The sequence below is a fragment of the Phaseolus vulgaris genome, chromosome 3 (genome assembly GCF_000499845.2).
Source record: "Phaseolus vulgaris cultivar G19833 chromosome 3, P. vulgaris v2.0, whole genome shotgun sequence".
Taxonomy (NCBI): domain Eukaryota; kingdom Viridiplantae; phylum Streptophyta; class Magnoliopsida; order Fabales; family Fabaceae; genus Phaseolus; species Phaseolus vulgaris.
This window is the reverse complement of record NC_023757.2, coordinates 9,086,132-9,113,448: the sequence shown is the minus strand read 5'-3', so window position 1 is coordinate 9,113,448 and position 27,317 is coordinate 9,086,132. Positions and strand designations below refer to the sequence as shown.

The 27,317-nt window shown below is 30.0% G+C and overlaps 2 protein-coding genes across 2 annotated transcripts; both read right to left on the bottom strand.

Annotated features, from left to right (window-relative positions):
- Positions 1 to 2,569: 2,569 nt before the first annotated feature.
- On the bottom strand, positions 2,570 to 2,941 carry LOC137839066 (cyclin-dependent protein kinase inhibitor SMR6-like). Its single transcript, XM_068648194.1, has one exon. The coding sequence runs from the start codon at positions 2,939 to 2,941 to the stop codon at positions 2,570 to 2,572; it is 372 nt and encodes a 123-aa protein (XP_068504295.1).
- Positions 2,942 to 16,196: 13,255 nt separating this feature from the next.
- On the bottom strand, positions 16,197 to 19,329 carry LOC137839065 (uncharacterized). The gene is made up of 7 exons (XM_068648193.1): positions 19,226 to 19,329; positions 18,650 to 18,798; positions 18,360 to 18,539; positions 18,004 to 18,034; positions 17,622 to 17,845; positions 16,322 to 16,377; positions 16,197 to 16,271 (listed from the first exon to the last, which is right to left on the bottom strand). The coding sequence occupies exons 1-7, from the start codon at positions 19,327 to 19,329 to the stop codon at positions 16,197 to 16,199; spliced, it is 819 nt and encodes a 272-aa protein (XP_068504294.1).
- Positions 19,330 to 27,317: the final 7,988 nt, after the last annotated feature.

The following is a 27,317-nucleotide window of genomic DNA, read 5'->3' as shown; positions in this document are numbered from 1 at the left end:
TTAAAATAATACTTTTTCTTTTGTATATATTCATAATAAACATTCTATATTTAATAGCAGTCTAAGAAGGAGACAGAGAAGATAAGCATGACTTTATATTGTACCATAGTGTTGAATCTTCCAATTATTGGTGACCAAAACATAACTTTTATTATAAGTGTAAAATATATACATAGAGAGTGATTCAAGTAGCATAGGATTCTAATTTTTCCCTCCACATGTGACTTGTCGCTTTACCATATGAATCCATTAGCTAATATCACAAAGAATAGGGAGAACCTTCCCACTATCAATACAAGCCAGGGTAGGGTTCATTTCAAGAGAAATATGCTAACTTTATTCTATTTATGTCCATCACATATATTACTACTAAAACTTACTTCATACTCTCTTCCACAACTTATACTTATTAAATCCACACTACTATAAAATTATTAAATAAAAACTAATTTAAAAAAAAATTAATTTTAAAAACAAAAAGTAATTAGTTACTATAATAATTAAATTAAAGACCATTTTATAAACTAAAAAAAAATTAATTGATAAATTAATTTTTATTATTATTAAATAGTTTCTAAATTGTTATCTAATTAGCAATCAAGATTTTAACTACTAATTATTTAGATTCTAAATTTGGTAGCAAAAACTTGGTAACTATTTAGATACCAATTTAAAAACTATTTAATAATAAAAAAAATTAATTTAAAAACCAACAAAAAATTTAATTTCTAAAATAGTATCTAATTTAATTATTATATCAATTAATTATTATTTTTCTCTATAACTGATTTTTATTTAATAATTTCTTTGCTGTGAAAATTATACTCTTTTCAAACTTTCACATATAAATCTATCCATAACTTTAATTTATGATAGATTGACAGTATATTTGACATCATAAATTAAAATTCAGTCTAAATTAGGTTTTTAAGGGTTACTTGGATACTTTGTAACAGGTTGAAATATTTTTAAAATGTCTTATATTTATTTATTTTTTTTATTTTTTTTTCTGATACAAAAATTTATAAAATTAGAAACCTTTTTAACTGGGCAATCTATAATTTAATAAATGTAAGAGAAATCGATATTAATTAGCCTTGTGTTTTAATTAAAACACAAAATTTATGAGTGTATGAATTTCTTTCTAATCCACACAGTAAAACCAAATTTTCCTTGGCAAAATAAAAATTATTTACGTAGTGATTTTCTTTTTTGTATTTTTATTACAAAATTATAGCATATTTTTATTTATTTTTTGTTTTCAAGAGTGTATAAATTTTATTTATATAGTGTTCACTATTTTAGAGAAATTTTAAAATAATTTTTAAAAAAAGCAACCCAACCTTTTATGAAGGAAACTCACCCTTAAGTTAAATATCAACAGTATTAACATATATAAGACGAATGAGAGAATTTAAAGTAAGTTTTATATTGTACTAAGTTTTAGCTATACCTACTCAAATATTTTTCTAAAATATCTGAATAAGACATTACATATTATGAACACACATCGAGCCGTTCTTGTAACCATTAAAACTCTAAATATAGACCATAGCCTTGTTTTATATTGGAAAATCATTTTTCGCATTAATGAAAGTCACACCTTCTCACAAAAACACATCTTCCTACTAAGTTACACACCTTCCAATTCTTTGAAACTCAACTTGATTTTATTCAAACCGTAAGACATACATACACCTAACAAAGGAGGGTGTTTGAGGTTATATACTGTTCACTATAACAGGATTCAACTATTCCTAAAATCCTTCACATTAATTCTTTTTTTTTTCATAAAAAGAAAAGGATACTCAAAAGATAGAAAAAACTTACAGAGATATATTTATATAACCCTAGCAATGAACTCTTATCTTAGTAACAAAATTTGAATCTATATTTTTGTAAAGAATGACTTAAACTTTTGATGAAAAGAAAAAAAATTATTGACAGAAGGAAAGGTAATGGTACTTGGGTATGAGGACTGGTGTGGGGCTTGGGTGTGCAGTCAATGAACAATGTGCTGTGCCCCATCTCGTCTCTTTGAAAACGATTGCATTCCTCCTTTCGCTTTTGGCAACTCAACTATTTGTTACTTATCTCTGATTTTGACTTCATAATCAAATTTCTTATTCCTTCGCGTGTTCACCAACAGTGTCACATGTACCCTTGTGGAATCGCACCATTTCTTAGATAACCATGTTGGATAAGGAAATAGTTCATATATCAACATTATCCATAAGAGCACAAACACATACCGTTTAATCAGAAAAATACATTCACCATCTCAGTTCACTTTCAACAAGAGACTCGTTTTCAAAACTCTTACATAATATATAACATCGTTGATCATGAAATAAAATGATTGAGATCATGCAGGCTAATTAAGATGTGATTTTCATTTATTTCTAGTTTCTCTATACAAAATGCTTCTAATAATATATATCGAACTACCGAAGCTCTAGCTACAGAACCAAACAGAAAAAATTACACTATTGAGAGAGAGAGAAACACTAAGTACACAAAACCAGAAGCAAAAGCTAGCTATAGTTATCTCTAAAGAAGAAAGTAGGTACTAAAATTCGTTTTTGATTTTTCCGTTCATATTTTTCTCTTGGGTGGGATCAATTACGTGGCGTATGAAGACTGTTTCCAAGTCTGGTGGCGTGAAAAGCTCTCGAACAACGCCATGATAATTGCACTTGAAGGAAGATTTTGGCTTCCTGGGAGGAGGTGGGCACGTGAAGGGTGTCGGGATCTTGGATTCCACGGTTGTTGGTGTGGTGGAATGCTCCTCTGTGTCAACCTCTTCCTTCTGTTCCTTCTCGACAGGGACGGTGTATATAGGCTTCAATGGCGCTCGTAACGCAATTCCAGCGATGACCCATTTTCTGTTGTTATCTGAATCAAACCCTCCCTCTACTTGAGCCATCTCGGAGAACCCCATGTGGATCAAAAAGCATAAGACTTTCGCAGCCTTGGTATATATATCCTTGGATAAAGAGAAGTGTTTACGACTTGTTTGGTTGTTTTGTTTCTTTTGATAAGGAGTGGGAAAGTGTTGACTGAAGAAAAGGTTGGAAGTGGGAATTAAAGAGGGAGGAAAATAAAAGGTGGGAGTGTGAGGGGACAGTGGAAATGAAAAAGAGAAGAGGGTTGAGTTGAGGTAAGAGAATGAAGGAGAATGAATGAGAATGAGAGAAAGAGTAAGATACAGTATTAAATGTGTGGAATAAGGTGTGAAGATGATGAATGTTGGTGTGTTAGAAAAGAGGTTAGAAAGCAATTGGTGAAGAGAGAAGCAAAGGAAGAAACTCGTGACATAAGCAGTGACCATTAAATAAAGAACACCAATTAGAAGAGTGTGAGAGAATGGTGCTGCTGTTGAGGATGAAGATGCCCGTGAAAATGCCTCAACATAAGACAGGAACTGTAAATAAATGCTTAATGTTTAGTAATAAAGAAAATTATCATGCTGCCCTCTCTCCACTTCTTTTTTATATTTTTCTTTCTTTTACTCTCACTTTATTTTTTTAGAGTAGTAACATGTGTTAAGTCAATCTTAATCCTAATTAATACTAATTAATACGAAGAAGAAAAAGTTTACACTTCAATATAGAAATCAAATTTAGATAAATATAATTAATTATTATATTGATTAAATTAAATAATAATTTAAAGATTAAGTAAAATATTTTAAACTAGTATTTAATTTAATCAATATAATAATTATAAAAAAATTAATATTTAATTAATTTTTATTATTGATAAATAGTTTTTAAATTGGTATTTAATTAATTATAAATATTTTAATTATCAACTTTAATAATTGATAATTAAAATATTAATTGTTAGTTAGATATCAATTTATAAACTATTTATTAACAATAAAAATTAACTATATTAATATTTTTTTTAATCTCTACCATAATATTAATTTAATTAATTAATATAACAATTATTTTTTTTTTTCTAAACTTAATTTTTATTTAATTATTTTGTGGTAGTAATGTAAGTTGAGTTCAATCCATAAAGAATATGTTAGTCATCCATTCATGACTGGAATAATTAGTTATTCATCACTGAAATTAATAAAATAGCAAAATAGCTCTTAAAGTTGTACATTATTACTTAATTTAATAATTCAAATTGTAATTGATACAGTCACTTAAATAATTAAACGATTAAAATAGTTTTTGAAATATAAAGTATCAATCATTTTACACTACAATAAAATTATGAAATTGAAACTAATTTTAAAAATAAAAAATAATTACTTGCCATATTGACTAAATTAAAGACTATTTTAGAAACTAAAAAAAATTACTTTCTAAATTATTATTAAATGGTTTCTAAATAGATAACTAATTAGTTACTAAGGTTCTTGCTACCAAATTTAGAAACTACTATCAATTGTAAGGACCGAGAAAAATAGTCTTAGAGTATAAATGGTACAATTAAAATGACACCTGAATATTTTATTATTAAAGTGAAAAATCTATATAAATAGAAAATTAGTTATTCAGGTTTCATTTTAAAAGAACCACTATTTCTCTAAAAGTTTCATTTTCCTTTCCTCTCCCTTCTCTCTAAGATTCTGACTTCCTCGCTCGTCTGTTTGACGATCGGAGTCCACCATTAGACTCCTGGCAGTGGATCCACAAGATCAGAATCTTTCATAGAGTAAGTTCATTTTTGTTCCATTTTTCATTTTCTCTCTCTTCTATCTAAGATTTTGACCTGCTCGCTGATCAGAGTCTGTCATTGGACTCCTGGCAGTAAACTCGAGATTGCCCGATCAGAATCTTAGATAGAGTAAGTTCATTCTTGGCTCATTTTCCTTGGAGTTAGTTTTGATTTGGTTAGGGTTGTCTTTTAGTTAAGTTTGCATGTGAGGTTTTTATCTTCAGAATTAGTCTATGTTAGATCAGGGTCATAGTGATATAGTTAGATTTGTGATCAGGACTTTGTGGTGCAGGTTGGGTTATCCTTAAGCTTTTGGTGGGTTGGAGCTCTTAGTGAGCATCTGCTCAAGTCCAGGTAAGGGAAGCTAGTCTTATTCTTTTCAATAGAACCCTAGGTTAGAAGATCTTGATATGAGGGTGACGTGGTCACCAATTCCAATATTTACTTACAGGATTGTCTCTTTTGAAAAGTAAAATAATATATTGACTAGAATGGTTGATTTTGAATCTTTTATATTGACTTTAAGGTGAATAAATTGTTGAAAGTGTTTGTGATTGAGAATTGAAAGTGTTTGAATGATAATATAAATGAGTTGAACTGTTTTTTTTTAATATTTTATTTATTTACTTAAGTGAGACGTTCGATGAAAAATGATTGTTTGATTTTAGATGATGATTGATTTAAAGAGCATATTGGAATTAATTATGTGTTTAAGTAAAGTTTTAGATATATTTGGATTGTTTAGAAAGTTTAAATATGATGTGATTGAGTGGTGCATTGATATGTTAAATGATGTTAAAGTGTGATCAAGACATAGTATTTTCAGGAAAGGAAATACTTGTTGAGATTGTTATTAGGGTATATTGATTTGTGAGTGTCCTGTGAATGAGACGATCCTGACTCAACTGATATAATGGAATCACATAGATGAAGTTATTCAGTTGGTGAGAGTTGAAGGAGGTCCATTTGATTGAGTCTGAGGTTTGAAAGAACTAATCAGAGCAGATCAAATGAATTTACCCTGTCATATGAAGATGATGAGATATTGAGATAATTATGCGCATGGCTGTGTGGGTTTCACAACAGTAGTATGACAGATGCAGGTCTCTGAATGCTAATTTCAATACACGAGTCTTCCGGAAGTAGAGTCAAGTGTCTGAGTATGAGTTAGTAGAAATCTAACAAGAGTAATGTGGATGATGAACGTGATAGACACTTGATGTTACGTGAAATGTTTGAGAAATTGTATGAGAATTTATGAATTTTGTGTATCAATTTGAAATTTAAATTATATAGAAAATTTTGTTATAGTTAGCTTACCTGTTATTTGTTTGTGTTTGTTTCTTTACCTGTGTGATGATTGTACACGGAGTAGGTGAGATTGCAGGTAATAGAGCTCCTAAGTGAGCAACTGGAGAATGTGATAATTTTAATTTGAATGCTCTGTTTGTTTTTAGAACTTTTGATGTATATATTAAAATCCCTATAAAGAGGGATATTTTTTTCAGATACAATTATGAGATAGTTATATATTCATATGTTAAGTAGACAGTGTTTGTTTTACTTTTATTTTATTATATATGGGTAAAAATTAGGGATGTTACACCAATAATAAAAACTAAATTGAAAACAATTTTCTTTTGTCTTAAAATGATCTCTAATTATTTTTTATTTTTAAAATTGATTTCTATTTCATAAGTTTTTATTACTTGTGAAAATATTTTATAAGTAAAACAGATTTGTTCTTCATTATAAAAGTTTATTTACCGTTATTAAATGTATGCTTCTATTTATTGGTTGGGGAATAAAAAAAAGGCGCAATTAACTTTTTTACAATTAAAGATCATTTGTTTTCATTGTAATTTTAAAAACTAAATTGATAGATAATTTACATTTTTAAGGATTTTTTTATTTCAAAAATCAATTTGATTATCACTTAGTATATATTTTGATTAGTTTACTTTTATTTTCGAAGAAGTTAAACCACTGGGAACTCAAAGTAATTTAAAATATAAAGAGTCTTCGAAAAAAAAATACTTTAAATTCAAAGTAAATAAAGATGAAGACACACTTAACTTTTATAATAAAAAATAGAGAAATAAATTTTTTATTTTTTTATTGTTAATAAAAGGAATCAAAATTAAAAGTAATGATAGTAACAAAATTGCTTAGCATTATATGTTGTTAAGGTATGAAACTAAATGAGTGATGATTTTTTAGGCTTAGGGTGAGCGTAAAGGTTTTCAAGTTAGGAGTAGCTGTTTTTCTGGTGTTAAATGTTTTGGAAGAAGAATATAGAGATTTTTTTTTGGTTAAAACAAGTAAACTTTTTTTTATATAATAAGGTTGAAATGTCTTTAAAGAGGGTTGAAGGAGGATTCATGGATGTTTCAAAAGTGTTTTTTCTTATTTAATTAAAGGCTTGATTGTGGGTTATTTCCAATGTACCATTAGCTTGTTTTTTTTATTCTGGCTAGTTTCTTGCTTTCCTAATTTACATGAATGTAATTTAATATTGTTTTTGTGTGTTGGTTTTATCCTAGATATTCAGCTGGCTATTGACCTTGTTTTTTATTTTGTGTTCAAGAGATAAATATAATTTTGTATAAAGGTTAAATCACTCTGAAATTATTTTTATTTATTTAGTCTTTATTTCTGATAAAAAAAGGTTGAAATGTCTTAAAATACTTCAATTTATTAACAGATGTTAAAAAAAATGTACATACAATTATTAGTACAACTATATATATAAATAAATATTGGCAAACTTCTTTCAATGAATAACTTTTTCATGCCCTACAAATATTATGACCTATTATTATATATATTAATTAAGAGATGTTGATTTGAATTTAGGTGTTGAAAGAAAGAGAATAGGTTGAAGTTTGGCGGGAATTGTGTTAGGGCATTGTGTTGTTGTGGATGAAGAAGAATGGGAAGTGATTCCCTCTATGCCAAAAGCCATAAGCAATACAAAGCACCTTTCTCTTTTGCCCAATCTTTTTAAAGATGCGCCTCACAGGGAATCATTTCACCACCAATTTCATTTCCATTTTTTTTATTAATCTTTCAATTTTCTGCATCTCCATCATCTTTTGTCCCTTATCCTCATCAAATTTTTATTTCCACCAAACCCTTTTCTAACTCTAAATTTAACGTAACATGCATACATATACTTACATAAGTGCTGCATCTTGGCCCACGTTTTCACAAGATAAATTAAAGCTGTTGTTGTCTGCTCCTGGAATTCTTTTTCTCTAGTTTTGACCTCTCTATATATTTTTAAAAAGAATAAAATAAAGACATAAAATGAATATTTAGAGTGTTTCAACACTTTTCCAAAAATATACACATAATATATAGATCCATGATTGATTCTGAGTGGTTACACTATGACCTACCCTGCACAAAAGGCATATTCTAAAATATACTACCATTTGAACTGTACATAGGAGACATCAACTTAAGCTTCGTATGTTCCAGCAATTCTAGCTGGAATTCATCCATCTTTACTTCATCATACTTCCAAAAATAAGTATCCTTGTTACAAAGTTTGGCGGGTTTTTTTTTTCGAATGGGGTAATTCAATTTTTGTTATTTTGAAATGGGTATAATTTTTGTATTTTGTAAATACGAAATAATTATAAATATATTGTCATACACACACTACAAGAAAATCATGAAATAGAAATAATATTTAGAGACTAAAATAATTAATTGTAATAGTAATTAAATTAGAGATCATTTTAGAAACTAAATAAAAAATTGGTTTCTAAATTAGTTTTTATTATTGTTAAATAGTTTTTAAATTGGTATCTAATTATTTAACTACCAAGATTTTAACTACCAATTGTTTAGTTTCTAAATTTGGTCTCTAAAATTTGGTTGCTAATTAGATACCAATTTAAAAACTATTTAACAATAATAGAAACTAATTTAGAAACCAAAATTTTATTTAGTATCTAAAATGGTCTCTAATTTAGTTACTATTGCAACTAATTATTTTGGTTTCTAAAATTTGATTTGAATAAGTTTTGAAAAAGACTATATATAAAAGATACGACTTCTTGTTAATCTCGTGTTCATCAATTCTCTGTAGAAATCGTATTCGCTGCATAAAATTTAATTAGCAGCAATTAGTAGTGATGATTTCGTTAAAAAAATATTTAATGGTGAAGTTTAGCATGCGATGTACTACTCACTACAATACTCACTACAATATAAGAAAAAAAAATGTTAACGTTATTTATTGAAGATAATTTTAAGAATTGATTTAATTAATAATTTTTTTTTATCTTTAGGTTATTATAAAATCTCAACAAATTCTAACTGAAATGGATCCATTTTACTTGATCATACTTAACAAAATAAGTATTCTCCTTGTTACAAAGTTTGGCGGTTTTTTTTTTTTCAGAAATGGAGTAATTCAATTTTGTTATTTTGAAATGGGTATCATTTTTCTTATTCTATAATTGGATAAATTGTGAACGACAAATACAAAATAATTATAAAGAAATTGTCATACGCATTGACTATTTTTTAAAGTTTTCAAAAGAATTATATATAAAAAATATCAACTTTAAAATCTAAATTAATTGGTAACTAAAGTCTTGATAGTTAATTAGATATCAATTTAAAAACTAGTATATAAATTTTATTAATAATATAAACTACTTTTGATACCAATAATTTTTGTAATCTCTAAAATAATATCTAATTTAATTAATATAGTGATTAATTATTTTTTGTCTCTAAAATTGGTTTTTATATAATGATTTTTTTTGTAGTGAATAGAGGAACTCCTAACTTACATAATTGTGTCTCTTTTCATAGTTTATCTTCTCTTTTCATAGTTTATCTTAATTAGTACCGTGTTTTTCTCTTCTTTTTTTCATTTTATCTCTTCCACTACCTTTTGGCAACTAAGATACTATCAAGGAACCCTTTTCCTATGATGAATGTTGTTGATTGAGAGTCATCAGTTATCTTCGCTAATACCTTTTTCAATCTATTTGAAAGGATTTTAGATACTATCTTATATATGCATTTTGATGGCAGAAGGTCCAACACAGACCAACCACTAGGTCGATGGCAAGGAAGATTCAAGAAGACTGAGACTCTGTTACTGATGGTAGAGACACCTTTCTATATATGTTCAAAAATATCATAACCTAGTGTAAATTGTATAAAGTTGTTTAAGATTTCATGGGCCATGTATTGGGCCTAGTAGCATAAAATAATTGGACCAAATATTTGGGCCAAGTAACATAGGTTTTTGGGCTTGTATTTGGGCCATTAGTAAAATAGGTCTAGTTAGGGTTAAAAGTGACTAGTTGGGGGTAACAATTGGGCTTTTCTGGGTCCAATGTAACCCTAAAACGTCTAAGGTATATTAGAGGATGAAAATTACTTTGGCATGGAGCACATGGATGTCCACATGGCAGCCTAAGAGTGGAGCGGGTTTAGTATGGAAGGTGTGAGCTAAGCATGGAAAGAATCAGTCCACATGGCACCTTCTCATTGGAGAGTTTTATTTTGAATTTTCAAATTTTGATTCCAAAATGTTCAACCCTCTCTCCTATAAATTGAGGTGTTTGGCTCATGAATTAATAAGATCAATTTTATGAGTGTTATGCTGCCAAGTTGCTAGCTCTTACACTCTCTTGTGTAAACCTCTCTAGGATACACCATTACTCTTCTTCTTCACCTCTCCAAGTGATATGGCCCAACCACTCACTCTCCATACTCTTCATGCACTTTCAAAGAATCCATAGCTCCATTGGAGTCATCCTTGTTCCATTGATCCATCAAGCTTCCTTCAACTCCATCAAATTCTCAAGAACCCAATTCGACAATGAAGGCACTCACCATCATTTGGTATTTAGAGCCTTGGTTCTTCAAGAGATAAGTGTCTTCTCTTCTTTTAATTCTTTTGTGTTGTTTTTAATTCCGTATTGTTAATCATAGTTTTGAATTGTCTTGGTGTTTTAATTTCAATGTTAGTTCATAATGTTGTTTTGAAAGTGTTGTACAGTTTATTTTGTTCAATTTGTTCTTGAGCATTTTGGTTTCAATTTTGTTTTAGGTTCTATTGAGTGAGTTGTTTTGTTTTTATTTTATTTTATTTGAGTTTTCTTGTTATTTCAATCGGTGCAAATTAATTGTGGTTGAGTCATTTTAATTTTTGAATTCATTCAAGTATTGTCTAAGTCATGTTCATCCAAAATTGTCATCAATTCCATGTAGTACTTTTGTTGTTAATTTTGGTTGTTTGATTTATTTTGAGTACAATTTTAATTCTGAATTTGAGCTTTGGTGCATTTTAATTTTTCCGGATTTGAGTTCATACTTGTTGTTAGTTCCATACAAGTTCAATTTCCATCTAATTCCATTATGTTTTTTAAGTTTTCAATTCTGTTTTAAATTCCAGTTTAGGGTTCCTCTGTTTTACAGTTTTTGTCTTGACTGAAAATGTTTATTACAATTAATTTTGTTGGTTAAAATTTGTGAAATTCTGGATTTCAGTACACTGATGTGTTAATAAAAAGTGGAAAAAGAAGTACATCAAAATTCAAAATAGAAAAAAAAATGCAAATGAAAAACGGGAAGAGTGTAAAAAAATCTGACTCTAGAAAATTTGAATTGGTAGTGAATTTGAATAAAAATATTGCAATTATTTTGTGCACTATTTTTGTGAAATTCCATAGCCAATATTGAGGTTTGTGTGGTTCAAATTTCAAGTCCTAATTTGAAGTAATTTTTCCAGCATAAATTTGGCAAGTTGAGAAAGTTTTACACTAAAATTCTCTAGTGCAATTTTTGTTTTCTTCATCTATTCTAGTTTCATTCTCTAGGATTCAATTTGTGTGCTACCTTTTCTTGTGAGCCTTAATTTTTTGCTTGTCAACTTCTTGAATACTCTTTCAAGTCATGTCAATTACCAACTCCATTTGCAGTAGTCCTTACTTTTAAATTTGAGTTTTATTGCTTTTCAAATTGTTTGACCTCTCTTGGTCGAAGTGACCTAATTGCTTTGGTGAGTTGTGGAGTTGAATTTTTTTGTGCAAGCCACATTGCTAAAGAGGTAAAACCGAGTACCTTAAGTTCAATATCCTAAACAGGCAAAGCAAGGGACAATAGCAACCTCACAAAAAAAATTCACACAAAATTCAAAAGGAACTACAAGTGGTGGAGTGCATAAAATAGGCATTTAAATTTTTAGCACATAAACATTGTTGACCTAATTTTTTATTTTATTTCTTTGAGTTGTAATTTGTAAAACATTGATTAATTAGTGGATTAATTGTGCGTATAGTTCGGTGAGTGTATCTTCAAGGTTCAAAGAGTCAAGAAGCCTCACCTAGGAAAACACCTAGTTTAAAGTTTTATAGTTAGCAAGTTTTAATTGTGTTTTTATTACTTTGCATATTCTTTGCATAAAATGTTTGTTTTAATCTTTGATTGTGCTCTAAGTAAATTGCTTAGAGAAAGATTTGTGAAAGTGTTGAGGGATAGTATCTGATAAGGAAAGACTTGGTACTTAAGAGATCCTAGTGATCCACCTCCCTTTCCTAGGAAATTGCCTACTTCACTCCACCTATTTTTCTCTTTGGAAAATACTTCTAACACATAACTCTAAACATGTCTAAGCATTCTTCTAGTCATAGTGAAAGTGATGGGAACTCTACTAAATCTCTTTTGAAACAATTGGCTAGAGATTTTCAATCACTCTCACTAAGACAACTGCAACATGAGGCTCAAGTTTTAGAAGAAAAGAAAGAAAGAGATGCCCATCTTGCAATCTTAGAAGAAGAATTAAAAATTGTTAGAGAAAAAGATGAATACATTAAAAAGTTGAAAAAAAAACACAAGCATCACATGTATCTAGTTCTAGGTCGAGTGACTCCCATGTTGGAAAGAGAGTCTTAGAATTAATGAATATTATCAACCTCCGCCTAGAAGAACTAGAAGAGAAAGCCAACCAAAAGAGACTAGGGTAGACGTACCTTATTTTTATGGGAAGGAAAATGTTGAAACTTACCTAGATTGGGAAATGAAAGTAAAAGAACTTTTTGCTTGCCATCATGTTAATGAGGAAAGGAAGGTACCCTTAGCAACATTAAGCTTTCAATCTAATGCAATGTATTGGTGAACAACCCTATAAAGAGCCTCCACAAGGACCCTCCCATAGAATATTGGAATGAACTTAGGGGAGCCTTGAGATGCCGTCATATTCCTTCTTACTATATTGTAATAGGGAGTTGATGGACAAGTTCCAAAGACTCCAACAAAAGAGCATGAGTGTAGAAGAATATAGGCAAAAGATGGAGCTTTATATGATGAAAGCCTCTATTAGGGAGAAAGAAATCACCACCATATCTAGGTTCCTTAGTGGTCTCAATCTTGAGATAAGAGATAAAGTGGAACTCTTGTCCTATAGGGACTTGAATGACTTCATCCAAGTTTGCATAAAAGTTGCGCAACAAATTTTGAGAAAATGGTCAAGTTGCAAGGAAAGTTCTTACTCTAGCTCCTATCCCAAGAAGGAGTACAAAAAGGAAAGGGAGGAGAGTTTTTCAAAATATAAATCTAAAGAAACTCCCAAGAGCCAAGGAAAGGATGTGTCTGCCCCCACAAACCCACAATAGAGACATACAATGTTTTAAATGTCTTGGTAGAGGCCACACAACATCCCAATGCCCAAATAGGAGAACCATGATCTTAAGAGGGAGGGATGAATATAGTAGCCAAGATTATGAGTCTAGCGGGGAAGAGAAAAAAGAGAAAAATGAGGGAGCATATCCATGTGTGGGGGAATTATTGATGATAGAAGAACCCTCAACAATCAACCTAGCATGAAACATGAGATACAAAGAGAGAACATCTTTCATACAAGATGTAAAGTTTTAGAAAATACTTGTTCTCTCATAGTGGATAGTGGATCTTGCTGCAATTATTGTAGCACTAGGTTGGTTGAAAAGCTTAATCTAAAAGTTTTACCCCACCCAAAACCTTATAAACTTCAATGACTGAATGAAAATGGGGATTTAATTGTAGATAAACGCGTAAAAGTCAGTCTTTTCTGTGGGAATTACAAAGATGAAGTTTTATGTGATGTAGTACCCATGAAAGCCTGTCATATCTTATTGAGAAGGCCAAGACAATTTGACAAGAAAACTACCCATGATGGTCTTACCAACGAGATAACTTTTACACACAGGAAAAAGAAGTTTGTACTCTATCCTTTAATACCTCACAAGTGGTAAAGGACCAAGTACAAATAAAACAAAAAATGAAAATGAAAAGAAAAAAAATCAGAAATCAAGTGAAAGTCCTTAGGGACAATGCTAAAGCATGGGAGAAGGGTGCTCCTTCCCACAAGATCATTCAAATAGAACAAAAAGTTGAAATTATGAAGTTAAGAAAATACTTCCATTTGAACAACCTTCATACGTCCTTCTTTGTAAACGAGCATTGCCACACTTTCTGAAGTTAGTGAGCTACCTCCTAAAGTCAAAAAACTTATAAAAGAATTTGGTGATGTATTCCCTAAGGAAGGACCTATTGGAATTCCACCTTTTAGGGTTAAAGAACACCAAATAGATTTAGTTCCGGGAGCTAGTCTACCAAATAGACCGACTTACAGAACTAATCCTAAAGAGACTAAGGAGATAGAATCATAAGTTTAGGAATTGTTGGAGAAGGGCTAGGTTCAAAAGAGTCCAAGTCCTTGTGTTGTAGCTGTTTTGTTGGTGCCCAAGAAAGATGGCAAGTGGAGAATGTGTTGTGATTTTAGAGCCATCAACAACATCACCATCAAATATAGGCATCAAATTCCTAGACTTGATGATATGCTTGATGAATTCCACGGGGCCACTATATTTTCCAAGATTGATCTCAAAAGAGGATATCACCAAATAAGAATCAAAGAGGATGATGAGTGGAAAACTGCTTTTAAGACCAAGTGTGGACTATATGAATGGTTAGTAATGCCTTTTGGATTCACTAATGCTCCTAGCCCTTTCATGAGGCTTATGAATCATGTCATTAGGGATTGCATAGGTAAATTTGTAGTAGTTTATTTTGATGATATATTAGTATATACTCAAAGTCTAGAGTTCCACCTAAGTCACCTTAGGGAGGTTCTATTAGTTCTTAGGAATAATAATTTGTTTGATAATGTAGATAAATGCACTTTTTGTGTAGATAGTGTAGTGTTTTTAGGATTTATAGTCAACAAAAATGGGGTTCATCTTGACCTCGAGAAAATCAAAGCCATCCAAGAATGGCTAACACCACAAAATGTAGGAGATGTTAGGAGCTTCCATGGCTTAGCAAGTTCTTATAGAAGATTTGTTCCCAATGTCTCAAGTGTAACTTCACCACTCAATGAGTCAGTGAAGAAAGACACTCCATTTTGTTGGACTGAGAAGCATGAGCAAGCCTTTCAAAGGTTAAAAGCTCAACTCACTAATGCACTCATTCTAACTTTACCAAACTTTTCAAACACTTTTGAGCTAGAGTGTGATGCATCAGGAGTAGGAATAAGTGTTGTGTTGTTGCAAGGTGGGCACCCAATTGCATATTTTAGAGTAAAACTTCATGGTACAACCCTCAATTACCCCACTTATGACAAAGAGCTTTATGCACTTGTGAGTGCCTTGCAGACTCGGGAACACTATCTAGTTTCAAAAGAATTTGTCATACATAGTGATCATAAGTCTTTGAAATATTTGAAGGGTCAACACAAGTTTAAAAAAATACATGCAATGTGGATGTAATTTCTTGAGCAATTTCCATATGTTATCAAATACAAGAAAAGCAGAACAAACATTGTGGCAAATGCTCTATGTAGGAGACATGCCCTCTTTTCTAAACTTGGAGCCCAAATTCTTGGATTTGAAAACATACCTAAACTTTATAAAGAAGATAAGGATTTCGCACCCACTTTTGCTAAGTGCCAACATAGAGAAAAATGAGGTTTTTATGTTTCTGATGGGTACTTATTTAAAGAAATAAAACTTTGTATACCTCAAGGAACACATAGGAAACTCCTTCTAAAAGAATCACATGAAGGAGAACTCACGGGCCATTTTGGATTTGATAAAACTCTTGAGCTCTTATAAGAAAAATTCTTTTGGCCACACATGAGGAAAGAAGGTCAAAGACATTGTCATAGATGCATCTCATATTTAAAAGTTAAGTCTAAGACAATGCCTCATGGACTTTACACTCATTTACCTTTTGCTAGTGTTCCTTGGGAAGATATAAGCATGGATTTCATATTAGGACTTCCTAGGACACAAAAAGGTTTTGATTCCATCTTTGTGGTAGTGGATAGGTTTAGCAAGATGACTCATTTTATATCATGCCATAAAGTGGATGATGCTAACAACATCTGTAGACTCTTTTTTAGAGAAGTGGTGAGACTTCATGGTTACATTATACCATAGTTTCGGATAAAGATCTCAAATTTGTTGGCCGTTTCTAGAGAACTCTCTGGGAAAGGCTAAGAACTAAGTTGAACTTTTCAACTTCTTGTCAGCCTCAAACAAAGGGACAAACAGAAGTTGTGAATAAATCTCTTTCCACTATGATTAGGTCAGTCATTAAGGGAAACCACAAATCTTGGGATGAGTACCTTTGATGGAGGACCATCCAGAATGACACATATTGGGCCTTTAACTAAGGCTATGGCTAGAAGAATGGAAAAAGAAGAAGAAAGAATTCAGAAAAGTCTATTTTTATGCAGAATTAATTTTTAAATTTTTCTTCCAAATTTCTTAGTATTATAAATTTGTACAAAGTAGTATAATCTTTATTTTGGTTTTGTATTTCGACCATTATCTTGGGCCATGTTTTAGCCCAATTTTTCCAATTAGAGTAGGGTGTAAATAGAAAAAGAAAGAGTCTAGCTAGAGTTACAATTGGGCCTCCTTAGACCCAATGCAACTCTAGACCATCTGAAGAGTTTTTTTAGGATTAAAGCTTGTACATTGGCTACCCATAGCACTATAAATACAAGTGCTATCCCCTTATAAATCATATTTGAATTGATAAAGAAATGTTGCCCAAGTTGCTACCTCCTTTCTCTTCAAATTCTCACTCTCAAGTTTTCAATTCTACTAGTGTTTTGCTTGATTCTTCTTAGGAGTTGGCCAAACCTCTCTTAAGCTTCATTATCATTCTCCACACACCAACTACTAGCAGTACTAGTATAACTAGTAGTACTAGTATTACTAGCAGTACTAGTATTACTAGCAGTACTAGTATTACTAGCAGTACTAGTATTACTAGCAGTACTAGTATTACTAGCAGTACTAGTATTACTAGCAGTACTAGTATTACTAGCAGTACTAGTATTACTAGCAGTACTAGTATTACTAGCAGTACTAGTATTACTAGCAGTACTAGTATTACTAGCAGTACTAGTATTACTAGCAGTACTAGTATTACTAGCAGTACTAGTATTACTAGCAGTACTAGTATTACTAGCAGTACTAGTATTACTAGCAGTACTAGTATTACTAGCAGTACTAGTATTACTAGCAGTACTAGTATTACTAGCAGTACTAGTATTACTAGCAGTACTAGTATTACTAGCAGTACTAGTATTACTAGCAGTACTAGTATTACTAACAATACTAGTATTACTAGTATTACTAGCAATACTAGCAGTACTAGTATTACTAACAATACTAGTATTACTAGCAATACTAGGATTATTAGTATACTAGTACTACTAGTATTATTAGCAGTAGTAGTATTACTAGTTATATTAGTATTACTAGTATTACTAATATTACTAGCACTACTAGTGTTACTAGTAGTACCAGTATTACTAGCAGTACTAGTGTTACTAGCAGTGCTAGTATTACTAGTATTATTAGCAATACTAGTATTACTAGCAGTACTAGTATTACCAGCAGTACTAGTATTACCAGCAGTACTAGTATTACCAGCAGTACTAGTATTACCAGCAGTACTAGTATTACCAGCAGTACTAGTATTACCAGCAGTACTAAAATTACTAACAGTATTAGTATTACTAATAGTACTACAATTACTAGCAGTACTACAATTACTACCAGTACTAGGATTACTAGCAGTACTAGTATTACTAGCAGTACTAGTATTACTAGCAGTACTAGTATTACTAGCAGTACTAGTATTACTAGCATTACTATAATTACTAGTATTACTAGCAGTACTAGTATTACTAGGAGTACTAGTATTACTAGCAATACTAGTATTACTAAAATTACTAGCAGTACTAATATTACTAAAATTACTAGCAGTACTAGAATTACTAAAATTACTAACAGTAACAGTAATACTAGTAATGCTAGTAATACTATGAGTACTAGCAATACTAGTATTACTAGCAGTACTAGTATTACTGGGTGTACTAGTATTACTGGGTGTACTAGTATTACTGGGTGTACTAGTATTACTGGGTGTACTAGTATTACTGGGTGTACTAGTATTACTGGGTGTACTAGTATTACTAGCAGTACTAGTATTACAAACAGTACTAGTGTTACTAGCAGTACGAGTCTTACGAGCAGTACTAGTGTTACTAGCAGTACTAGTGTTACTAGCAGTACTAGTAGTAGTAACAATACTAGTATTAGTAGTATTACTAGTAGTACTAGTATTAGTAGTATTACTAGCAGTACTTGTATTACTAGTACTACTAGCAGTACTAGTACTACTAGCAGTACTAGTACTACTAGCAGTACTAATACTACTAGCAGTATTAGTATTAATAGCATTACTAGCAGTATTAGTATTACTAGTATTACCAACAGTATTAGTATAACTAGCAGTACCTGTATTACTAGTACTACTAGCAGTACCTGTATTACTAGTACTACTAGCAGTACATGTATTACTAGTACTACTAACACTACTAGCAGTACTAGCACTGCTAGGACTACTAGTATTATTAGCAGTACTAGTATATTACTGGTAGTACTAGTATTTCTAACAGTACTAGCATTACTAGTATTACCAGTATTACTGACAGTACTAGTATTACTGCTAGTACTACTATTATTGGCAGTACTAGTATTACTACCAATACTAGTATTACTAGCTGTACTAGTATTACTAGCTCTTTGAAAAAAAAAGTTTTTAATAATGGTTAAAAAGCTCTTTGAATAATAATTTTAAATTGTTTATTTAACTCGTCATTAAAAGTTTTCAATTTCAATGACAACTTCAATTGTCATTGTATATAATATACACTACAATGGTTTTTTCTAGAATCATTATAGTATATGCTTCTCAATTTTTCTCACAATATCAATACTGCGATGGCTATTGTTTATAGAATTGTTATCATTTATAACATCGGGATTGCGATTGAGAGCAACCTTTGCTGTTTGTGTGGGGTTCTAGAGGAAGTCGACAAGTCATCTGTTCATTGGATGCAGGGTTTCCTAGCAAGTCTGGAATCTTTGCTACACGTGGTTAGGAGTGAGTTTAGTATACACCCTTATGCCTATCTCACATTTTATGCAGTTCAGTTTTTTTAATGCACCTATGTCTGTTTATCTTATTATGGGTAATATTTGGATTGCGATGGTAAGCGAGATTTGGAGACATAGGAATAACTATATGTTTAAGGGTGGAGTGATTGACCATTTTGAAATTTTGTTTCTTGGCACAATTAAAGGTTTAGTCTTGGATCTCATCAAAAATATTTTCTTCTGTGGGTTTTTCCTTCTCAGATTGGTGCTTGGAACCCCTGGTATGTATGCTCTCGATTAAAAACTTATGATGTTTGTAGGTTTCCTGGATGGTTTTTGGTGTCTTTGAGGGGAGCTAGCTTTTGAGGTAACTGGGAGTGGTAGGGTGTTTTAACTGGTGTTGTTAGTGTAGGCAGATGGAGGTATTAATGTGGGTTCGTTGTGTTTGGAGATAAGCGTGTATGTTTTTGTGTTTTGTATAAGAGTTGGATAATCCTTTAAATAGACCACATTTATTTATTTTTTCTTACCGATAAAAAAAATATAACATGTACAATAGTTTCTTCTAAAATTTCCATCATATACACTAGTTCATTTTCAATTGTTGACATTGTTGAGGCTTACAATGATGATTTTGACTAGACTTCTACTCATATGGGCATGATTAAGGTTAAAGTCATTGCTATTTCTTTTATTTTATTTTAATGTTATTTTTATTTTTTGATTTTACCTTAATTTAGTAACATGCATATATCAGGATTGCACATGTAAGATATATTTAAAACATAAATATGCAAAATATTTATTTTTAATTAATTAATTAATTTTAGCTTTATAATTTTTCTTTCTTTTTTAAAATATAAAAAACTGATAACCTTATTCTAGTAAGTGGATTCTCTTCTTCCTTACCTTTCTTCTCTTATTTGCGGGGAATTACTTTGGAAATTCCACACAACCTTTCTTTCTTTTTTTTCTTTCTTCACAAATCTCCTTTCATAAACTCTCCTTTTTCTGTTCTTCTTTCATCGTTAGTCATTCATCGTATGTTTCAAATGAATCATTAAGTGAACTTCTTATATGAACTTCTTAAAATTATAAATATATTGATTATATTTCATTGAAAGTTTATGGATATATTTTATTTTCTTTATTTTGTTCGAGTTGAATTATAATCTAATATATCAATTTAAAGTATATTCAACAAATTATTTGATTCGTTGAAATAAAAAAAAGGGAAATAAACATATGAAAAATGAAGAATTGAGAATTTTCTTAAATACAAAAATTGAAATTGCGAAAAAATAAATCGAAATACTAATATGGAAGATTAAAAGTTAAACAACCGTCAAATTAAAACGTTTGTAACTACACTATTTATGCGAATTATTCATTGTCCGAAACAAAGTCTTATATTTTTTATTTTCGGAGGAAATGTTTTTCTTTTTATTAATTTAGATCCGTCCATTTGTGTTCGAATGCGAAAATGATAATATTTTATGTAAATCAAATTAATATTGTATTATATTTTAAATTTTATAAGCATAAATTTTTAAGACAAAATTATTATTTAAATAAAAGTAAAATATTTAAATGTTTTTACCAAACTCCTCTGAAAAGGAATTTATAATAAAACAAGTAAACTAAAATAACTTCTACATACTTTTTATTTTACTTTTAAGCTTGGCCAAATGCGTCATAAGAAAAACTCACTGTCATTGAAGAACTCATAATATCATGTTTGGTTAAGAATGGTTTCTGTGTTTAATATAGTTTTCTAATATAAAAAAAAAAATTAAAACTTTATAAGTTCAAGCGAAAACACAGTTGAAAATTTAAAAGTAAGGTGGGTTAGGGACTAACTTTTGTGTCACAATTATCACTAACACCTAATCAAGCTAACATAGCACTTCCATTCGTTTAAACATGCCCCATTAACATTACAAACTATTTTTAATTTTTTTCACCATCCATATTGGATTTCATGATTTCAAGAAGGAAAAAAAAATCAACAGAGTGAATGCAAGGAAGAAGAAAGGATATTCTGAAAGAAAAAAAAAACTGTTTATTCATTTTGTGTTACTCTGTCTTTTACATTGATAACTCTTTATAGAGTATAGAGAAAAAATAAATAAAACTTGGACTTCGTAACAAAGTCCATAAAAAACTACCAACCCAATAACATAAAACGTAAAACTTCACCCCCATAATTTTTAAAATAATTATTTTATTTGTTATTAATTATTTATAGAGAAATGGACAATAAACAAGAGAAAAATGAGAAAAAAAATTCAAGAAAGAGTTATATTTTATTAATTTGTTACATATTCTATTCAGATTATAAAATAAAATAATAGATACAATTACAACTTATAGAATTAATATATGTATTTATAACTTAAAAACTAAAAAAATCATGAGATTATATTATCATCTAATAGCATCCACAAAATGAAACATGTATATCTTTCATTTTTAGCTTGGATAAGTTGTCACCAAATAACTATGGATGTAAATGTTTGGTCAATATATCAGTTAGGAGAAACATAAATTAAAAGAATGAGACATTTTTGTAGTTTAGTCCGAACATAAAATGTGATTCGTCCTCTCATGAAATGTGAGATTCTTTGCGCATATAACATATTTATTGATACAAAAAAAAAACAAAAGATTTAGAAATATTTGTATGAAAACCATAACACATTTATTATAATAACTGAAGTTCACAAACAAGTGAAGCTAGTGTTGTATTTAGCCTCTGAAGAATATTTGGACATTGTAGACTACTACTTTTTAGACTTTCACGAAACTAAAGAGTTTCCCATAACACACAATAATCAATGATAGACCTTCTAAAATCAATATAAGTTCCCCAATCAGAATCAGAAAAAGTATTGATAACAATTTGATTATTAATGGGAAAGAATAGACCAAGACCAGGACATCCTTTCAAATATCGTAATACACGAAAAATTGTTGTCATATGAGGTTCATATAGATTTGAAACAAACTAATTAAGCTTATGAACCACAAAACTGATATTGGGCCTAGTGTGAGTAAGGTATAACAAAGCATCCAATAAATCTTCTATATTTACTTAGATCTAAAAGCAACAAACTTTCACTTTCAGAGAGAAGACGAGATGGTTCAATGGAAGAAATGGCAGGTTTGCAAGTTAATAAACCACTATCAGAAAGGATATTTAGACAATATTTTCGTTGATTGAGAACAATACTATTAGGTGAACAACTTATTTCAAATCCCATGAAATAGCAAAGAGTACCGAGGTCTTTGATACTAAATGAGTTATGAAGATGACTTTTACCACACTAGATTTCTCGAAAATAATTTCCAATTAACATAATGTCATCAACATGTATTAATAAATTTGTGAAAGAATGATCAACAGCACTTTAAACATAACCAAGTTGTATTGCAATTTAAGTTAGTTTTGAGTTTCATTTCCTACTCGCTTGCTTTAGACCATATAAAGATTTTCTAAGTTTAAAAACTTATGCTGGATGAGAAATATTAAGACCAGCAGGAGGATTCATATGAATTTATTCATCAAGATCGCCATCTAGATGATGAAGAATTCATCCCTTAACACTTGCTAAAGATATAATAAAGAAAATTATAGTAATTTTAACTACTAGAGATAAAGTCTCAAAATACTCAATAACTTCAGTTTGAGTATATCCCTTAGCAACCAAGTCAATCTTGTACCTATCAATGGTGTCGTCTAGTTTATGCTTAACTTTAAAAACTCATTTACACACAATAGGATGCTTGCTTTCCAGGAGGAAAATCCAGCAAAGACCAAGTTTCATTATACTTAAGACCATCAAGTTCATATTGCATAGCTTCTTTCCAACATGTTTTATCACCTCTTTAAATGATTTAGGTTATTGGATAAAAGAAATATTATAACAAAAAGAAGAATATATAGAAGAAATTTTTTTGGTAAAATAGATATTTTTGAATAGATACTTAGTACATGAAGAATGATTGGTAACATCTTTTAAAGAGAAGAAAGTAGGGTGATGGTCCTTCAAGTATTCAGGTTGTTGTTTGAGACGAGTAGAAACTCGAATAGATGAAGGTTGTGGATCAGAATGTTGATGTTGTAAGATATCAATATCAATTAAATGTAATGAATTAGAAGAACCAGTAGCAAAGGTATTGGGTGACAATGTAGTTTCAGAAACTTTAGGAACAATATCACTAATAGGTGTAGGTACAACAATATCATTATCAGAAATAGAAACAAATGCACAAACTTAAACAGATCAAGTTTGTCCAAATTGGTATCAATTTTATCCTTATAGAAAGAAAAATAGGTTTCATAAAAAATAAAATCTAGTGTCACAAAAATATTCTTTTGATTCATATCTAAATGAGTAAAACCTTATACCCATTATTTGTAACCGAGAAACACACATTTTCTATCTCTAGAACTAAACTTTGTTCTTTGAACACCACTAGTTATAGTGAAAACGAGACAACCAAAATTTTTTATATGAGACAAATCTTGTATTGTATTATAAACCAGTTAATATGGTGATTTATTATGTGAAAGAGGAGTAAGAGTTATATTGACTAAATGAACAAAGTGCTTAAAAAAATATGACCAAAAATAAAAAGACAGTTGAGACTGAAAAATCAGTGCACGAGTGACATTCAAAATATATTGATGTTTGCATTCAACAACATTGTTTTGTTGTGGTGTTTCCACATAACTAGTTTGATGAACAATGTCATTATCACTTCTTAATACTTTCAAATAAGTATTGAACTATTTTTCAATCATGTTGATGAAATTTGGTAAATGTGTGTCTTTAGCTTTACTTTTCATTAAAAAAAATCATGTATATTGGGTAAAATCATCTACAAGAGTTAAAAAATATTTATACCATTCAACAAAAACATAACTCAAAGAACCCCATATATCATCATGAAGCAAATTAAAAAATTGAGTTGATCTAGTAAAACTAAAAGAAAAAGGTAATCTCTTGTTTAGAAAAATGACATGTTTCAAAAGGATCAACAAAACCTATGAAAATATTTGAGTAATATGATGACAAAGTTTTCCACCTATCATGAGGCAAATGTCTTATTATAAAATGCCAAAGTGTAGCATTATTAGTATCTACACAATTTATTGATGTTGACAGTCTTATTAGGAATATATGAAATCTTAATGTCATATCTATTTGTCCCAATTTTGCTTTGTGACACCTGATGGATATTGGAAGTTCTCAATTGATAAAGGTTGTGTGATCTCTCAACTATACCAATCACTCTTCATGGTTGCATTTGAACAATGAAACAAATAGTAAGTTGAAAAATGGTTAAACAATTGTTATTTGTGGTTAATCTTGAAATACGGATCAAATTGACTTGCAACGAATGAATGTGCATATAAAACATTAGTCAAAGTTAGTAAGGGAGAGATTTGAACTCTATCGTAACGATTAACACTTAATTGATTTTCATTAGCTAAAGAGACTAATATAGGTGACTTACTATGAATGGAAAAGAAAATATTTTTATTGTAGTATATTTAATTTGTAGCCCACTTAGCGACTACAAAACTTACTTGATTTGGCTAAATTAATTGAGATGTACTGATATGATTCATAACAGGGTTTTAGAAAATGATTGTTGAATCAAAGTCATTAAATTGTCGTACTGTTCTTGAAAAATATGAATGTTAGAATTTTGTGGATTAGCCTTGGAAGGAGCAACCTCTTCTTGAACATTAACGAATGCAGTCTAATTAGCATATTTATTTGCTTTGTGCTTGAATTTTTCACCGGATAGAAATCCATGTTTATGATAACATATGTCCATTGTAATACTACTTCTGCCACAATATATGCAAAAATAGGAATTGTTTCTCTTTTAGCCTTGTCTTGCCAAAGTGAAAGAATAAAGAGTATAACAGATAAGCAAAACAAATGGTTTATAGCTCTTAAAATCTCATACCATATTAGTTTTATATACCTCATTTGTAGGAAAATGAACAATAAATAAGAGAAAAAGGAGAAAAGAATTCAAGAAAAGATTATGTTTTATTAATCACATCATTGAGTACTCCATTTATAAAACAAATAAAATTGATAAAGCAAATAAATGTAATTACAACTCATAAAGTTAACCTATGCAGGATATAACTGAAAACTGAAAAATTCATTTGAGATGAGATTTATCATCTAACATTTCTCATAAAAGTAGCTCTAAAAAATATGTTCTAAAAGTCTTCAAGAATAAGTTTTCTGTAACTTTTGGAACAAGATTTCCAAAACAAAATTTCTAAAATAAAATTTTCAAAACATGCTTTCCAAAACACATTTCAAAATGAACTTTTTGGGACAAAATTTCCAAAACAAACTTTTTAGAACACATTTTATACATTTCAAAACGATTTTTCTAGAACAAACTTTTCGAAACAAGTTTTTTGAAACACATAAAATACATTTCAAAACAAACTTTCTGAAACAAAATTTCCAAAACAATTGAAAACATATATAAAAACTTTCAAAACGAGCTTTATTTCCATAATAAGCTCAAAATGAGCTCTATCTCTTTTTCTTCCTCCTCTCAAATATGCAACAACGAATGAAGATGCAACAGCGATCATACAGTGACGGTCGTGACGGCAGTGGCAGCAATGATGTAGAGGCGGTAATGATGGCAGTTGCACGACTACAACAGGGTAGTTTTGTCTTTTTCTATTTGTACAGATTGCAAATAGTAATGATAGGGGTGTAGAAAGAAAAAACCTACAAACTAAGTACAAGACATTTGCAAACCAAAGTTGTTCCGATTTTCCGCGACTTCATTTTCTTTTTTGGACTAATAACCTAAAATAAGATCTATTTTTTATTTAATCTTCAATTTTTTTCACATTGCCAACTCTTATACACTAACACGCCACATAACAAACTGTATCAATTGAAATCCGTATGTTTTTTAACAGTTTGCATTTTTATTTTTTTTCTGAGTACAGTAGAGTATCTAATTTGTCTGTTTCCAGTCACTCTTTCTATCAAATATTTGATATTTCGATCAGTTCAGAACTTTTAAGCTCAACCTATATTACTTTATCAAATATGATAAATTGACACGAAATCTCGATGTTTACTAATTGAAACAGTTTCGTATGGATACTCAAAATTTTCTTTCTTAATAAAAGACGCTTTGACATTTTTTTTCTTCTCCCACTTTTTTTCTGGTGCACCCATTAAATTTGAATTTGTACCCTATTACTAACGCGAAATAAAAAAAAATGTTATCTTTAGTTTTTCATGATACAGTTTTGGATTTAGATTTTCATAACACCTTTTTGGATCAGACTTATCAGAACAATTTTTCAAAAGAGTCTTTCTGGTTCTAGATTTTTGTTTCCAAAATCACTTTTTTAAAATGTTTATGAATTTTGTTTTCCGAAATATATCATTTGTATTACAAAATTGTCTTTCAAGAATAAGATTTTCTATTTTTCAATTCTAATCCAAAATTTCATTTCCAGAACGCAAAAATTTATTCCAAAAATTGGTTTTTCAAAAATTAATAGGGTGGAGATTAGAATTGATTGGGTGGAGGAAGCAAAGCCTTCTTCTCAAGCTTAGATGGATAAAATTCATAAGGTCTCGTGCAAAGATATGAAATCCTCTCTCTTTTTTCACAATACTCACTTCCCAGGACCAATGTACCAACCGACACTAAAAAACCATGTTAGATACTCACGTAGAAAACATTATGAGTATAATTATGGAATCAAACACTGTTAAACTAAGCTCATTTAGGTAAAAAGATTCATGAAAATGCTATAAATATTTAATGTTTCCATGTATTTACAATTGACATTTATTGTAAATTTATTAAGTCATCTAAAACTATTATGTGAAGGACAATCTAGCCCGGAAGATATCAAAGGGAGGAGTTAAATCTTGTGGAGACTAATCTCCAAGAACAAGTTTATTCATTCAAATTTTACGTGTAAAAGATTATTTCATTGATACAAATCAAAATCATAATTGATTTTATGAAATTAATCTCTTTCTAAATTGAAAACCAACTGAAATCCTATATTTGTTGGAGTGAGAGTCTTAAAGCATACAAACAAAATCGAGACCAAAACACCATGGTCGAGCACAATAA

What these genes read in the sequence shown, in the direction of transcription:
- LOC137839065 (XM_068648193.1), bottom strand. Translation starts at nt 19,329, where the DNA reads ATGGTCAATCACTCCACCCTTAAACATATAGTTATTCCTATGTCTCCA. An exon ending in AATAAGATAAACAGACATAG is followed by an intron (nt 18,799 to 19,225) that starts GTGCATTAAAAA and finishes TTTTTTTCAAAG; the next exon opens with AGCTAGTAATACTAGTACAG. An exon ending in TTACTAGTATTACTGTTACT is followed by an intron (nt 17,846 to 18,003) that starts GTTAGTAATTTT and finishes TAGTAATACTAG; the next exon opens with TACTGCTAGTAATACTAGTA.
- LOC137839066 (XM_068648194.1), bottom strand. Translation starts at nt 2,941, where the DNA reads ATGGGGTTCTCCGAGATGGCTCAAGTAGAGGGAGGGTTTGATTCAGAT.